Below are 16,408 nucleotides of genomic sequence, written 5' to 3' on the forward strand. Positions count from 1 at the left end.
CACTGGGACAACCTTGATGCTAACCCTCCACATTCTCTCTTCTTTCAGTCCCTGGTATTTTTGCAATTTCTCATATTGCTTCCTTTAGATGTTTCTATCACCACTACTGTTTTCTCTATCTTGTCCACTGTCTCAAGCATGACTACTGCAACAGCATATACCAGTTTCTTGGTTCCAGTTACACTGGTTACTGGTAATGTGCATATTGCAGCTTCATATCTGTTAGCACACTGTCTGATGACAACCAGTGACATCACTCGTCAACTTTCTGGAATTTCCAGAGCGACATTTTTGGGGTTTTTCCTTCAATTTACTTCAGTGAACATGTTATTTTAGTTTTAATTTACATGTGCATTTATTGTAGTATCTAAGATAATGTGAACTCTTTAGGGACGTCTATTAGGTGGTGCTTGGCCTTTAAACCTATGACAACAAAGGAGACATTCTTATTTTTGTGACATGCTTTAAGATCTCGCCTATGGTAACTTTACCCTGGTAGAAGTATTCTATCGACTTTTTCAGCCATCAGCAGTAAGTCGTAGTCAGTGTCTCATTGACAGTCTTTGTGCTGCCTGTACAGGATGAAGCCCAATGACTTGCTAGAAGAGGTGCAGCTGCCTGTCCAACATTTTTCCTTCCGGAGCCCCGTCCTAAGCTCCGCCCCCACACTTCCAGAGGTGGCTGCAGAGCACAGCCAATCCAAGGACAGTTCCAAGTCCAATGTGTGAACAGCACACGCTTACACAGTGCCACTTTCGTACCCGTCCCGTTTGCTTCCATCTGGGATGACCGCAAATATTTAGCCAAATCACTTGAACCACTCTTCATTAAAAACATCAAATATAAAAGACAAATGCTCAGTACTGTCCAGACCCAACAAGTGCCTGACATATTCATTATCTAAAAATCCAGTGGACAAGCAAAAAAATTAGAATGCCAAATCTGAAGTGCCAAAATGTGCCTCTTACCTGCTGTCACATACTGTCAGTATGTATTAGGACCAGAAATCTTGTATACTGTTTGCTTAATTGAATCTCATGTGAAGTCCCTTGTAGCCAAACTAACATTTGGACACAGCAAATTCAACACTAACTGCCCTGATTCTTTTATACGTTTAGATTTTTTAATTATTATTATTATTTTTTTGACATGTTTCAGTTAAAGACATGTTTCATTGAAAGAAAAAAAAATAATGTAGAAAGCAACTACGTTGGAACTACATCTCAAGAATTCGAAGATGTCTACACAAAGTCCTACTCAAATGCTTTACAGTGTTGCCAAATATACACTGCTTTGATTTTCACTGATATTTTGAACATCAGTGACCAAAGGCAGTTACTGTGGGACCAAAATCATACTGTGTACTGTGGCATTTTATGTATGTTGTCCATAATCTGTATTTAATTTTGTTTTGGTGTCAGTTATGGCCAGAGAAATCCAAAACCCAGTTCCTTTCACTGACCTCTGCAGAATACCTCTGTGTGTAAGTCTGGTGAAGAGATATTGAAATGAGGTGTGGTGTGATCCAGATAGTAAATGGAGAATCTAGAAAAGCACAATAGTTGGTTCGGTAGCACATTTTAGCACATTTTTTCTTGTAAATATTGATGAAGTATCACTGGAAAGGTCTTCAAACTGGAACAGAGCCCTAGCATTCCCCAATTCAGTTTCAGTGGTTCAAGGGAACAACCAAGCGGCTCTTGTTATTTAGTGCTACACCTTGTTTACATCTGAAATTTACATCAAGGTTCTTAAACGTGGCTCTCTATTTTGGATTCTGTTCATTTTAGGTGAACTGATCAGAAGGGAAACACCTTTATGCTGGGTAAAACTTTAAAATTGTGTTACATGCTGGAAATTAAAGTTCACATCCATATCCAAGTTATAAATACAATTCACAAGCTGAAGCTAACTATATCTTAGTGCACAGTATAACTAGCCACAGTGATATTAACTATTTTTAATTCTTTCAAAACAGATGAATATATGGCTTTGTTCTTATAATTCAGTTTCTACCTTATTGTCATATAAAATAGCCATTGATATTGCTGACAATTTCTTTTTTTTTTTTTGCAGCATTGTAATTGTTTTATATATATAATGACTATCCATTACAGACCACAAGGTTCCTTTTTTTTTATAAGAAGATACAATTAACCACTGGTAGAGACTGAGGATCAAACTTGTCCAAACAGGATTGTAATATTAGCATTCACAAGGTGTTTTGTCACAATGTCCTTCACCATAGTATTTTTGCATTTTTCTCATTGCTGTTTTATGTTACATTAATAAATTAAACATATATTTACATTTCTACTATGAATCTTTTAAAGGGGGGCTGGCCATTGTAATGTCTCGTTTGTTTGGCCTAGGCCAAAAACTATTTTTCTGTTGGTTTTACTCTCATTTAACATTTTCAGCATTGGAAACAAAATGGCTCTGTTGCATTTGGTGTTGATATCATTATGGTAGGCTTTAGTGGATGTACTAGTGTATATGTTAACAAATAGATGCACACCACCAGCTGTCCTAAATATTTGTGTTAAATATTTTACACTGATACAAATGAGCTAGATCCCTTCTAAAGTTCCAGTTATTACTGGCAACTATACCTTTGTCTTTAATTGAAAACCTGTCTTAATTGATTGGTATTAATCCTTATGAGAGAAAATCCAACCAGAAATGAAATATATTGGTTTAAAGTGAAAGTAATGAATGATGTACTGTACATTTTTAGTGCTGAGAACCAGTCTGTATAAATCATTTGAACTGGACATTTTTTCAAGGCATTGTCTTCTGTAAAAATTGCATTGTGTGAAAATCAAAATTACTCTAAGCCTTTTCAGAATAGTGCATGTATTGGTCATAACGGGCCATGTGGATAAGTTTATGCCTTCATACGTGTGAAAAAAGAATGGAAAATAGATTTCTGGGATTTTATATTCTTATTGTTTTTTTATGAACTGTTGTATCACATCATAAATGTATTCTATATGTTGTAAACGTTCACATATTTCATATATAAAATAGTATTCAGTTAATAAAGTAAGAACATTTGCATTTAGCTCAGTCATTCTTACTAGTTCGTATACTCTCTATTATACTCAGAAATAAAAAAAATAATATCATAGCATACCATGGAATGTGATCTTTTATGCATAATCAGGAGTTGGCAAAGAACTAAAACTTCTCATATACCCCACATTTAGGCACAAGCTTACTCCTACTCAATGTTTGCCAGAACATCCAGTGTGTGTCTGCTGTTTGGTCAAAACCAAATCAGTCCTGAAAGAGGCCCCGTCAGCTGTCTTCTGAACATTACAGTAGCGATCAGAATGCTGAGCAGTTTTACAGTAACAAACAAAAAAAGACTAACATAAATGCTTGTTTGGTTTATTTATGAAAAGTGTGGAAAAGGATGTGGTCGAAAGCTGTCTTTTTTTAAGGCTCTTTAGGACTTATTGAGGATTCGCCACAGAGACCCGGACATGTAGTATGGTCTCAGCATGGTGCCCTCATTACGCTCCAGATCCTCCACTAGAGGAGACAAAAACATTACAGAGGAAGTGAAAACAATGTAGTCCTGTTGATTGGAATATATAGTAGCTTAAGACTGAAGTGTGAGCTAATAATGTTTTTTTTAATTCTACTCTCTCTGCAGTAAAGGGACTGGACCATGCAAGCTTTCAACTGTGTGCCCAGTGTCATGAACTGGTGGAATGAGTAGGTGTGTGTGTGTGTGTGTGTGTGTGTGTGTGTGTGTGTGTGTGTGTGTGTGTGTAGCTTACAGAAGCAGAGAAAAAGGGTGTCCACACACATGCTGTACACACTGAAGAAGCCCTGAGCGACCAAGTAAGCTCCCGCCATCACCGTCTAAAAAAACAACAGTAGTAGATTTACACGCTGGGCCGTCAGTACTATAACAGGCACTGCTCTACAGAATAAATGTGTAAATCCTGGTTATTGACAAAGTGACTTTACAATTGCTGTCATTAAACCCTTTGGTATCTAAAGAAAGTACCATTTATTCAGTGTACTGAATATGCTGATGTTTTGATCTCACACAGAAGCAAGTGTCAGCACTTGAGTTTGTTCTGAGGTTATCCGACAGTGGATATACGATAACGGGCAACCAGTAGTAATGCAGCAGCTGAATCTGGAAATTGTCATCTGGCAGCCTGATTCTCCCAGAGAAGAAGAAGAAAGCCAGCAGACCTTACAGGGAATGTAGAAAACCCCCAGAGTTACCTTTTAAAGTGTGTTGTACCTTTTAAATGTGATGAAGTGTAGTATGGGTAACATACACATGACTTCACACTGTATTTCTCACCCATTAATCCGACCACCAGCACCTTGCCGGAAAACAGCAGTGTGTCTGTAACACAGTCCAACACCACCACCCTGTGGACAGAGGGACATGGTCAAGGACAGCGTGCTAAACTTGAGCTAGAACAATTGGTACACATATTAAAAATATGTATACAAATTATTTTCACATGAGTTTGTACTGATAAATTCCTCCATTTAATATTTTTGCCTTCAAAACAAGGAAATGGAAGTAATTTGTTCCACAACAGCAACATTAAATCATTCATATTCACACACAACCCCATACGTTCAATTATATGTACGAAACATCTCCTCTGTCTGAGGACTTACCGGTTAATATTTCTCCTCAAGAGCATATAAGCATTCTTGCCAGACACATGGAAATTGTTTCCATGTATAGCAATCTGTATATTATCAACCACAAACAGCATGTTGAGTCAGATTGTACACTCAGTAAATTTCACTAGTCATATGGACACAATTACATACTTTGATGCTATTACCACAAAGTGAAAAAAAAACATATCATACTAATATACACCATACAGTTTTTCATTTAGTTTTTATCTAATACTCATACTAACGCTAGACAACCGATCACTGAAGACACATAAAAACAGTTATTTCAGCATCGATCATTTTTTTGTGTGCAGCTGGATATGAGACACACCATGATATAGGTGTTTCTGTGGAAGAACTTGAGGAATTTATCCAGGAACCAAAAGCAGCATTTGAGGGACATCATCACAAACTGACAACAGAAATTCCGGCAGTCTGTGGAGTAGACAATTGTGTCACACTACAGTTACAGACAGGAGAAAGCAGGACTAAGGTCATGAAGGTTTTATATATATTGTTACCTCTGAACCTATGGTCAAGATATTCCAGAAACATCCGAGGGACCTGGAATATGGTAAGGATGACAGCACCCAATGCTAAAGAGCTGACATGACACCTTGAAAAAAAGCAGTTTAGTAGACTTTAGAGGTGGGGAGCAGTTAGGACTCTGTACTAGGTTAGTAGTCACCAAACCAAGGGAATGTACTTTCGGGTGTGGCTGATATCAGAGCAATCAGAGCGGAGCAGGGATGAAACACGAGTGCTATGTACCCTAGTGTCCGGATGAAGGCTTGTAAGAAAGGGTACGGGGGAATGTCTGCTGGTTTACTGAAGGCCCAGTAGAAGGATGCGAAGGTACCGGCTAGTGTACACTGGCCCAGGGCGATGATGAAGTTCACGCACCAGAGGAAAGCCAGCAAATTATAGATCTGCAGGTAGGGTGCGATCATTGAGAACAAGTCCGTGTCATCGTATTTAAAAAACACACAGCGCACAGATGGACAATCAGGATGGAGAGAAGCACTGAATTCCTGAAAAGAAACAAGAAGAAGACAACAACAACAGTATAAATAAAAGGAAAGAGATGTGAAATGAATCATTACCAGGCTATTGGAACATGTCAGTAATCTGAATGCGTCTAAAATAAGTCATTGTGAAGTATGAATATCATATGAATATCATATACATTCACCATATTATGTCTGTATGAAGCTGCAAATAGCAAAATGTGAATGTTATACTATATATTTGAAAGGGAACAATATTACAGTTTGGATTTATAGTGTGTGGGTGTATGTAGGCGACTGACCTTGGGAATGCAAATCTCTGAGCCTGTGATAGAACTACAGTTGGCTATGGAGGAGTTGAGAGCAGCGACATGGTATACAGGAGCACCTGATGTGGCCAAATACCTGAGGGCAGTAATGGTCAAGGACACAGCCTAACACACACACTCTACACACAAAATACTGACACAAGCACATTTTCAACAACAAACTACCAATACAATCCAAGCTACAGCACTAATTCAGTGGCGAGGACAGATATACAGTTACTGCCTTGCTTTGTTAGCAGGAAGTGAAGGTAGGTGAGAAGAGGAAGTGGCAGAGGATACAGGCTAGTGATTCCCCAGTAGGCCATGCTTATCACCACCAGCAGGAACGTCACCAAGGGGTAAGCCAGTGTGGTCGTCACACAACTCACCGCCCTACACACAGCACAGAGCACAAAAGGCCTCATGTAGCCTTAAGAGCACAAGAGAGCCTTTATACAGGCTGCCCCCGCGAAGTGGCTTTATATGAGTAATAATGTAGGAATGCCGAGACTGCACTGATTTGAAGAAAAATGTTAATGGGTTTCTTGTATCCAAGGTGATTTTCTGTTTATAAACAACAGCAACAACAACAAAAACAAGAAGGACATAGCAGATGGCTGACATTTGTTTAAAGAAATGCTGGCAATGGATATATTTACTACCGCCTATGTATCTGAAGGCCTAAAAAGCTCTACCTGTTGGACTCTTTGATCAGTGCCAATGCAACAGATATTCTCCTCCCCCGATGTGTCAGGAAGAGTAAAATTACGAATTCCAAAAGACACAGGCTCACCACTGCCACATAAACACAAACACACAAAAATCATTCACATACAGCAACAGTATAAACCAAAGCCATGCATCCATTCTTAGAAAAATTCCTTTCTTTACAACATGTTTGTTTCTACTTTATATACTGTCAATACATGTCTTGTGAGAAAATCTGATAGCCCTTACAGAAGAACAGCCAAGTCTCTTTCACTTGAAGGTAGACAGAGAATTCTGAATTATAAGTAATGTCACCGAGGGTGAGTTTGGAGTGTCTGTAGTGGTTATATTCCCGGTAACAGTAGTAGATACCTGAGAAAGACAGAGTAGACAGCTTACATCCTCATTCACTAATCTAACCCCCTGCAATTTGTCTTTAAAATTAAGGGTCCCATGCAGAATTCATACACTATAGGGCAGCAAATCAGTGCCAGTCATAGAACCATCCACAGTAATTTGGTATTTTCCTTGTTTCAGTGCAGCAGGAGACCATTCATGAAGGGCTTAATTATTACCCAGTGAGCTGGTCGCTAATGGCAGGTATGTTAAAACATGTATCGTAGAGGCTTACCATACGCTCCAGCTACGAGCACTCCCACGATGAGAGCCAACAGTAGCACGAACATCAGATATCTCATAAGCAGGAGGAACATGAGGCTAACAACCACAGCAACCACCAGACCTCTGAGAGAGAGAGAGAGAGAGAGAGAGAGAGAGAGAGAGAGAGAGAGAGAGAAAGAAATATTTACTTAAAATGCTTACAGAAAGTTTCAAATTTGTTGTGTATTACTCATCTTAAAATTGATTTAACTATTTTTCCTCATCAATCTAGATAAAATACTCCTCAACAAGAAAACAAACATTGGTTTTTATAATGTTTTGTACATTTATTTAAAATAAAAGTCTGAAATACTGCATTAACATACATATTGAGGTCTGTTGTTAAGACACTTTTTATTGAGCTCTGTTGAATCCTACTTCTATCAATGGTCCCTGTAATTTTTTTTAAACTTCATTAGGGTTCACCTGTGCTTCACTGAATTGACTGAACATAATCAGGGAAGGCAGAAATCTCTGTTTATGGACTCACAGTTCATAGTGTCTGAGTGAAAGCCAAGTCATGAAGTTCAGAGAATTGTGTCAAGAATTGTGTCAAGACACAGATCAGGGGAAGGTTACAAGAAATATTCTGCAGCTTGGAAACTGCCCAAGATCACAGTAGCTTCCATCATTCTCCAATAGAAGAAGTTTGAAACCACAAACAGTCTCCCTAGATCTCGCTGGCCAGTATTATATGTAGTATTGTATTGCATATAGTATTGTATTCTATGCAGATTGATGAAGGAAAATCAACTGAAATCTTTCTGTATATATACACACACACACACACACACACACACACACACACACACACACACACACACACACAGACACACACAGACACACACAGACACACACACACACACACACACACACACACACACAGACACTATACAATGTCTGGGTGTAATACAATCTTGTATAAAACTACCTTACATTAATATCCAATACCATGATGTAGCAAAATCCTCAAAAATCCGTAACCCCACTGACTTAAAGTTGAATCCTGAAACAAGAGAGCTGCAAGCAAAAAATACTGGTCAGCAAAAACAGCTTATAGATCAACACCAACCATCCATGCATATGTGTGTGTGAGTCTGTGTGAAGGATTACTCCATAGCACTCTTTAAGTGCTCCACTGTTTCATCTACGGAAGCGAATCCAGGGAGAGAGAAGTCTGGAGGAACGTCCTGTAGTTCAAAGCTAGGCAGGCATTTCCCTAGTGCTGAGGGGAGAGAGACACAGAGAAACAGAAAAATAATATGACTGTAAAAATGAAACCTACTGACTTATGATGGCGGTAAATGCACAGTCCTGGTGGTTTGGTTGTTTTAGTGCATAGCAAAGTCAAACTGTTACAAAACAGGATGGACAAATAGACAGGTAGTTGTAAAGCTAATCCTGCTGTCTGTACCTGGTTTACTTGGGGTGTAGAAATATGGACAAAGCTCTTGATTGAGGATGTCTTGAACACTCTGTAGTAGAAATGCATGTGAAAATCTCATTAACATACTGAATCCTATGTATGTGTGATTGGCTTAACCAATGAATTAATTCCATCTACTTGGAACAAAGGGTTGCATATTGCAAAGACTTCTGATACGACAGATTCTGTTCTGTCAAGAGGGTGGTGAGGATTTATTTGCCAGCGATAAAGTTGGTTACATTGCTCATTTGCAGTGTGAGGTTTTACCAATGTGGTTTGGGCAAGGTCAAGTCTAGGATCACAGTACTGCTGCTGAAAGAAGTCTTTAGGTAGGCCATCTGGGGCATACGCCTCTGGGGGCAACTTCCAGAACTCCGAAGGGCATTTTTTAACACAGACCTGCAAGCCAATGCACAAACACACAGAGTGAAGGAGATCTTATTTGAGCAGCTAAACACAGTGTTGCTTTTCATATTTATATCTACACTTCATTGTTCATTGCATGATACAGCAAAAGGCTCCTTAAACCAAGCAACAAAAAGATACCCAAGCCCCCAGACTTACAAACTTGCATTCACATACTACATAATAAACTGTTTTGTAATAAATGAGTCTCATGTGCAGATTTCTAATAGGCTACATTCAAACGTGTTCAGCCTCTGTACAATTTCAACAGGAAATCTTTGTGGAAATCTCACTTGAGTGGTTGGACACTGGAGACCCTCTAGAGTGGCATCCATTTCTGTGGTTGCTCTGGCACACTTCAGAACGTCAAAGTAGAGGACATTTGGTTTGTCACTGAAACACAAGAGGATGCTGGAAACAAATGCAGCTTGACACATGAATATTAGCCAATTAAAGAAACTATTTTTATTCAGTTTTTTGAGGATGTGCATCAGGCTTCAGTGGTGTAGTCACACCATTACTCCCCTAAGTGTTCTTTCTTCTAGGGTGAGTTTGATTGGGGTAAACAATAAACTCTGTAGTATTGTGACACTCCTAGACCTGAGTTTGGACCCTTTGTTTTAGAGGCAATCATTAAACGTGTGATTTGATTGGGTCCACTTGTTGCTGTGAATTGCCAATCATGAAAATATTTAACCTAAAATCTAACCCATCTTGCACTGTTGCTCTTTAATGTATCCACATGATTTGAACCTGCACAGCTCCACTGTAATGCTAGTTCTACTCATTTGAGAGAATATTGACAGTGTTCCTTACATACTGAGTGTGCTGTTTTGGTATTCCTGTGAAGACATAAATACTAATCCAGCATGTGAGGGACTTACAAATTGACTCCAGATCCACAGAACATCCCAGTGGAATTCCGGGGCAACAGGACATGACGAGGGTCTCCATACAACAAAGCTGTGTTAGAACCTCTGTTAGAAGGATATCTCACAAGCCATACATGTGTAAAAGACATTTCTTATAAGCCCAGAATAATCATTTTTCCATGAAAGTGTAGTTGGAAATGTTTCTTACCCAGGATGCCAATAAGCATATAGCTGACAATGGCAGCCACAAAAGTCATACAGCAGATAATGTCTGTACAACTCCTGAAGAAAAACAAGAAGTATTGCTACACACTTGTATCATTTCAATTATGTAATAAAGTTATTTAGCTAAGTCAAAAGAGTTTCAAATAAGTCTTAGTAGATCTATGGCCTTCATATATTTCTTGTATAGAGCTAATAACAGACATTCTGTGATCCATGATGTGTGTGCTTTAAATAGTTTACTAAAGTCAACTGATATGAAGGAGTAAATGGGAGGAACATTGAGAGATTTAAGGACTCACCTCTTGCTAACTGGTCCCCTGAAAAAAGGCTCATATGGGAAAGGTTCCCCTGAAAACAGAATATAATGAGTTTAAACCTATGAAAAACATACATTCAGTCAGGTGTGTCTGAACTTTTGACTGGTACTCTATATTTTGTCTAACACATTTTATATACAGTTACATATTTTTATGACACCTTCTGTACACATATGCTTTTGATCTGATACATAGTTACAGATCGTACACTACATGAATGTTTTTAATATGAAGTAGACCTAGCAAGTATGTAAGAGCTATTATAATTTTAACATGAAATGTACATGATAGTTTTGTACAATGTTTTTTTTTGGTTAACCCTTGCATATGGCGTATGGGATTCTCATAAAATCTTTGGCATATGGATGGATATATCTGAAAAAACAAATAAACAAACAAAAAAAAACCACCTCACCATTATAATCCGGTTTCCTGACCATCGTACACTTCCTCCTTGCACTTTCGACCACACAGAGTCCGCAATGTGTAATGTTACAGTAAAAAATATTCTTACATATGATACTCTATTCTTATGACACACACATTCCAGGTTATGGACACATTGTGACATGTGAAATCACAGCACGTTCTCATTCTCAGCTCATCAACAAAGGTAGCTTGGTCGCGAGCTAAACAAATAATAAAATAATCTTTAAATAATAATGTAACCTTAGGCTTGTCACCAAGATATAACCTGAGGCTAAATGACACGTCCCCCGTCCCCTCCCAAAACTACGTCTATGCGACTGACAAATAATTTTTTGACAATTCTGAAAAAAACTTTAAAGTCTGTAATGTATGCCAGAATAAATGAATGCTCCCAACTCCAATTTTTATCAGGAAGGACATGGACCCTGATTGATTGTTTATTTGAGATAAATAAAAGTCTGCAGTCAGTCTGCGCTTAAAAGAAGACTCTCCCGCCCCCAATCGAGTGACACTTTTAGTACGTTTTACCGTCATTCATCGTCCAATCACAGGACGATCGCCGTGTGATTCGTCTGGCACTCAGAGCTGATCCATTTCTACGTGTGTTATTGATGAATTTGTGTGTCAATCTGTATGAAACTAAACAATAAACAATCATGAAATCATTACGGCGTTCCCTTCACGTCGGATACATTTCCAAAAATGTTGTAAAACAAGTTTACAGCTGCTGAAGTTGCAGCAGTTTTGGAAAATAGCGGTGAAGGTAATGGAGCTTTAGAGCCTGAGGGTTTGATTCCTTTGATGAAGAAGAATACAAAAATAAAAGATATCGATGGCTAAATTTATATGATTTTACAATGTTGCTAACGAAACAACAGTGGATTAAGATAGCTACTATATATACTGCTTCTGTGAAAAATTAATGAAATTGATTTCTGATACACTTAGCACAGTAAAAATAATACAGTAAAGTACAGTGGGAAAACAAATCACACACACACACACACACAAACACACACACACACACACACACACACAAACACACACACACACACACACACACACACACACACACACACACACACACACACACACACACACATATATATATATATATATATATATATATATATATATATATAATTATTGTCAAAGGTTTGTTTTTAAGCATGACAACAAAGAACATAATGCTTTCTGAAATTAACTTAAATTTCTTCTTTCATTCCAACAGATGAGAGGTTATTTTAGTCTTTGACTGAAGATAAGGCACATGCACTACACAAATTTTACTTCCTCAGCTCTAGTATATTTGTAGAGAAAGACAAAGAGAGAGTGTGTGTTTGTGTGTATGCATGTGTGTATCTGTCTCACATCTGTGGCCCTTTCATGCTCGGCAATCGGGCCTTCTACCAGAGGTCTGGAAGTTTTAGCTTTGCTGCTCCCAGGTTTGCACTCTTGTGGACTGAGATTGACAATGTCATTCTTGAGATCTGTTGAAGCTACTCCTCGAGCTTAGGAGTCACTGCCCCCAGGTTCCCCTATCACCACTGGGACAACCTTGATGCTAACCCTCCACATTCTCTCTTCTTTCAGTCCCTGGTATTTTTGCAATTTCTCATATTGCTTCCTTTAGATGTTTCTATCACCACTACTGTTTTCTCTATCTTGTCCACTGTCTCAAGCATGACTACTGCAACAGCATATACCAGTTTCTTGGTTCCAGTTACACTGGTTACTGGTAATGTGCATATTGCAGCTTCATATCTGTTAGCACACTGTCTGATGACAACCAGTGACATCACTCGTCAACTTTCTGGAATTTCCAGAGCGACATTTTTTGTTTTTTTCCTTCAATTTACTACATTTTCCTTCAATTTACTACATTCCCCTTACAGGGAATGTAGAAAACCCCCAGAGTTACCTTTTAAAGTGTGTTGTACCTTTTAAATGTGATGAAGTGTAGTATGGGTAACATACACATGACTTCACACTGTATTTCTCACCCACTAATCCGACCACCAGCACCTTGCCGGAAAACAGCAGTGTGTCTGTAACACAGTCCAACACCACCACCCTGTGGACAGAGGGACATGGTCAAGGACAGCGTGCTAAACTTGAGCTAGAACAATGAAACACATAAAAATGACTGATCAAAGTAGCCCTTTCTTGGCACTCATATTAAAAATATGTATACAAATTATTTTCACATAAGTATGTACTATTAAATTCCTCCATTTAATATTTTTTAAATCAAAATATAATTAGTCAAAATATAACTAGTCAAAGTATAATTACAGATGTCTTGAATTAGCATTATGTCTACTCAAAGTGTAATTAGAGATGTACTGAATTAGCATTATGTCTACTCAAACTGTATTTAGCCATATCTGGAATTAGCATTATGTCTACTCAAACTGTATTTAGCCATATCTGGAATTAGCATTATGTCTACTCAAACTGTATTTAGCCATATCTGGAATTAGCATTATGTCTACTCAAACTGTATTTAGAGATATCTTGAATTAGCATTATGTCTACTCAATCTAATTAGCGATATCTTGAATTAGCATTATATCTACTCAAACTGTAATTAGAGATGTATTGAATTTGCATTATGTCTACTCAAACTGTATTTAGCGATATTTTGAATTAGCATTATGTCTACTCAAACTGTATTTAGCGATATTTTGAATTAGCATTATGTCTACTCAAACTGTATTTAGAGATATCTTGAATTAGCATTATGTCAAATCACTTGAACCACTCTTCATGAAAAACATCAAATATAAAAGAAAAATGCTCAGTTCTGTCCAGACGCAACAAGTGCCTGACATATTCATTACTTAAAAATCCAGTGGACAAGCAAAAAAATTAAAATGCCAAATCTGAAGTGCCAAAAATGTGCCTCTTACCTGCTGTCACATACTGTCAGTATGTATTAGCACCAGAAATCTTGTATACTGTTTGCTTAAGATGTTTGGTAACTGAGCACATGCTATTCTCTTCTGAGCATGCCAAGTAACTTATTGGTGTGGTAGTTAAGTAATTTAAAAATGTTTTAGCTTCATACATGTAATGGAAAGTCTGCGCAGGCCTTTGACATGTTACACAGAGAAATGACAATGATTAATTTGGGAAAATGTCAGGAAATATAATTAATATATTACAAAATATAGTAATTTCTATATCCTGAAGTGTGTGGTATCATCTAATTGAATCTCATGTGAAGTCCCTTGTAGCCAAACTAACATATTTGGACACAGCAAATTCAACACTAAGTGCCCTGATTCTTCAATACGTTTAGTTTTTTTTTATTATTATTTTTTTTTACATGTTTCAGTTAAAGACATGTTTCAGTGAAAGAAAAAAAAATAATGTAGAGAGCAACTACGTCAGAACTACATCTCAAGAATTCGAAGCTGTCTACACAAAGTCCTACTCAAATGCTTTACAGTGTTGCCAAATATACACTGCTTTGATTTTCACTGATATTTTGAACATCAGTGACCAATGGCATTTACTGTGGGACCAAAATCAGACTGTGTACTGTGGCATTTTATGTATGTTGTCCATAATCAGTATTTAATTTTGTTTTGGTGTCAGTTATGGCCAGAGAAATCCAAAACCCAGTTCCTTTCACTGACATCTGCAGAATACCTCTGTGTGTAAGTCTGGTGAAGAGATGTTGAAATGAGGTGTGGTGTGATCCAGATAGTAAATGGAGAATCTAGAAAAGCACAATAGTTGGTTAGGTAGCACATTTTAGCACATTTGGATTCTGTTCATTTTAGGTGAACTGATCAGAAGGGAAACACCTTTATGCTGGGTAAAATTTTAAAATTGTGTTACATGCTGGAAATTAAAGTTCACATCCATATCCAAGTTGTAAATACAATTCACAAGCTGAAGCTAACTATATCTTAGTGCACAGTACAACTAGCCACAGTGATATTAACTATTTGAATTCTTTCAAAACAGATGAATATATGGCTTTGTTCTTATAATTCAGTTTCTACCTTATTGTCATTTAAATTAGCCATTGATATTGCTGACAATTTGTTTTTTTTGCAGCATTGTAATTGTTTTATATATATAATGACTATCCATTACAGACCATAAGGTTCCTTTTTTTTGTAAGAAGATACAATTAACCACTGGTAGAGACTGAGGATCAAACTTGTCCAAACAGGATTGTAATATAAGCATTCACATGGGGTTTTGTCACAATGTCCTTCACCATAGTATTTTTGCATTTTTCTTATTGCTATTTTATGTTACATTAATAAATTATACATATATTTACATTTCTACTGTGAATCTTTTAAAGGGGGGAATGCCCATTGTAATGTCTCGTTTGTTTGGCCTAGGCCAAAAACTATTTTTCTGTTGGTTTTACTCTCACTTAACATTTTCAGCATTGGAAACAAAATGGCTCTGTTGCATTTGGTGTTGATATCATTATGGTAGGCTTTAGTGGATGTACTAGTGTATATGTTAACAATTAGATGCACACCACCAGCTGTCCTAAATCTTTGTGTTAAATATTTTACAGTGATACAAATGAGCTAGATCCCTTCTAAAGTTCCAGTTATTACTGGCAACTATACCTTTGTCTTTAATTGAAAACCTGTCTTAATTGATTGGTATTAATCCTTATGAGAGAAAATCCAACCAGAAATGAAATATATTGGTTTAAAGTGAAAGTAATGAATGGTGTACTGTACATTTTTAGTGCTGAGAACCAGTCTGTATAAACCATTTGAACTGGACATTTTTTCAAGGCATTGTCTTCTGTAAAAATTGCATTGTGTGAAAATCAAAATTACTCTAAGCCTGTTCAGAATGGTGCATGTATTGGTCATAACGGGCCATGTGGATGAGCTTATGACTTCATACGTGTGAAAAAAGAAAGGAAAATAGATTTCTGGGATTTTATATTCTTATTGTTTTTTTATCAACTGTTGTATCACATCATAAATGTATTCTATATGTTGTAAACGTTCACATATTTCATATATAAAATAGTATTCAGTTAATAAAGTAAGAAAATTTGCATTTAGCTCAGTCATTCTTACTAGTTTGTATACTCTCTATTATACTCAGAAATAAAAAAATAATATCGTAGCATACCATGGAATGTGATCTTTTATGCATAATCAGGAGTTAGCAAAGAACTAAAACTTCTCATATACCCCAAATTTAGGCACAAGCGTACTCCTACTCAATGTTTGCCAGAACATCCAGTGTGTGTCTGCTGTTTGGTCAAAACCAAATCAGTCCTGAAAGAGGCCCCGTCAGCTGTCTTCTGAACATTACAGTAGCGATGAGAATGCTGAGCAGTTTTACAGCAACAAACAAAAAAAGACTAACATAAATGCTTGTT

General features: G+C 37.3%; 1 protein-coding gene across 1 annotated transcript; it reads right to left on the reverse strand.

Moving 5' to 3' along the window:
- Positions 1 to 3,377: 3,377 nt before the first annotated feature.
- LOC118241454 (choline transporter-like protein 4) lies at positions 3,378 to 11,036 on the reverse strand. The gene is made up of 22 exons (XM_081722387.1): positions 11,012 to 11,036; positions 10,579 to 10,627; positions 10,263 to 10,336; positions 10,067 to 10,145; positions 9,476 to 9,575; positions 9,123 to 9,176; positions 8,766 to 8,826; positions 8,465 to 8,576; positions 8,288 to 8,371; positions 7,323 to 7,435; positions 6,941 to 7,063; positions 6,679 to 6,778; positions 6,284 to 6,376; positions 5,978 to 6,080; positions 5,440 to 5,699; positions 5,190 to 5,284; positions 5,000 to 5,103; positions 4,660 to 4,733; positions 4,331 to 4,401; positions 4,121 to 4,215; positions 3,789 to 3,873; positions 3,378 to 3,537 (listed from the first exon to the last, which is right to left on the reverse strand). Exons 1-22 carry the CDS (start codon positions 11,034 to 11,036, stop codon positions 3,452 to 3,454), a joined length of 2,040 nt encoding a protein of 679 aa, XP_081578513.1. The 3' UTR covers positions 3,378 to 3,451.
- Positions 11,037 to 16,408: the final 5,372 nt, after the last annotated feature.

This window comes from Electrophorus electricus, chromosome 1, assembly GCF_041902795.1.
Source record: "Electrophorus electricus isolate QZ-2024a chromosome 1, ASM4190279v1, whole genome shotgun sequence".
Classification (NCBI taxonomy): domain Eukaryota; kingdom Metazoa; phylum Chordata; class Actinopteri; order Gymnotiformes; family Gymnotidae; genus Electrophorus; species Electrophorus electricus.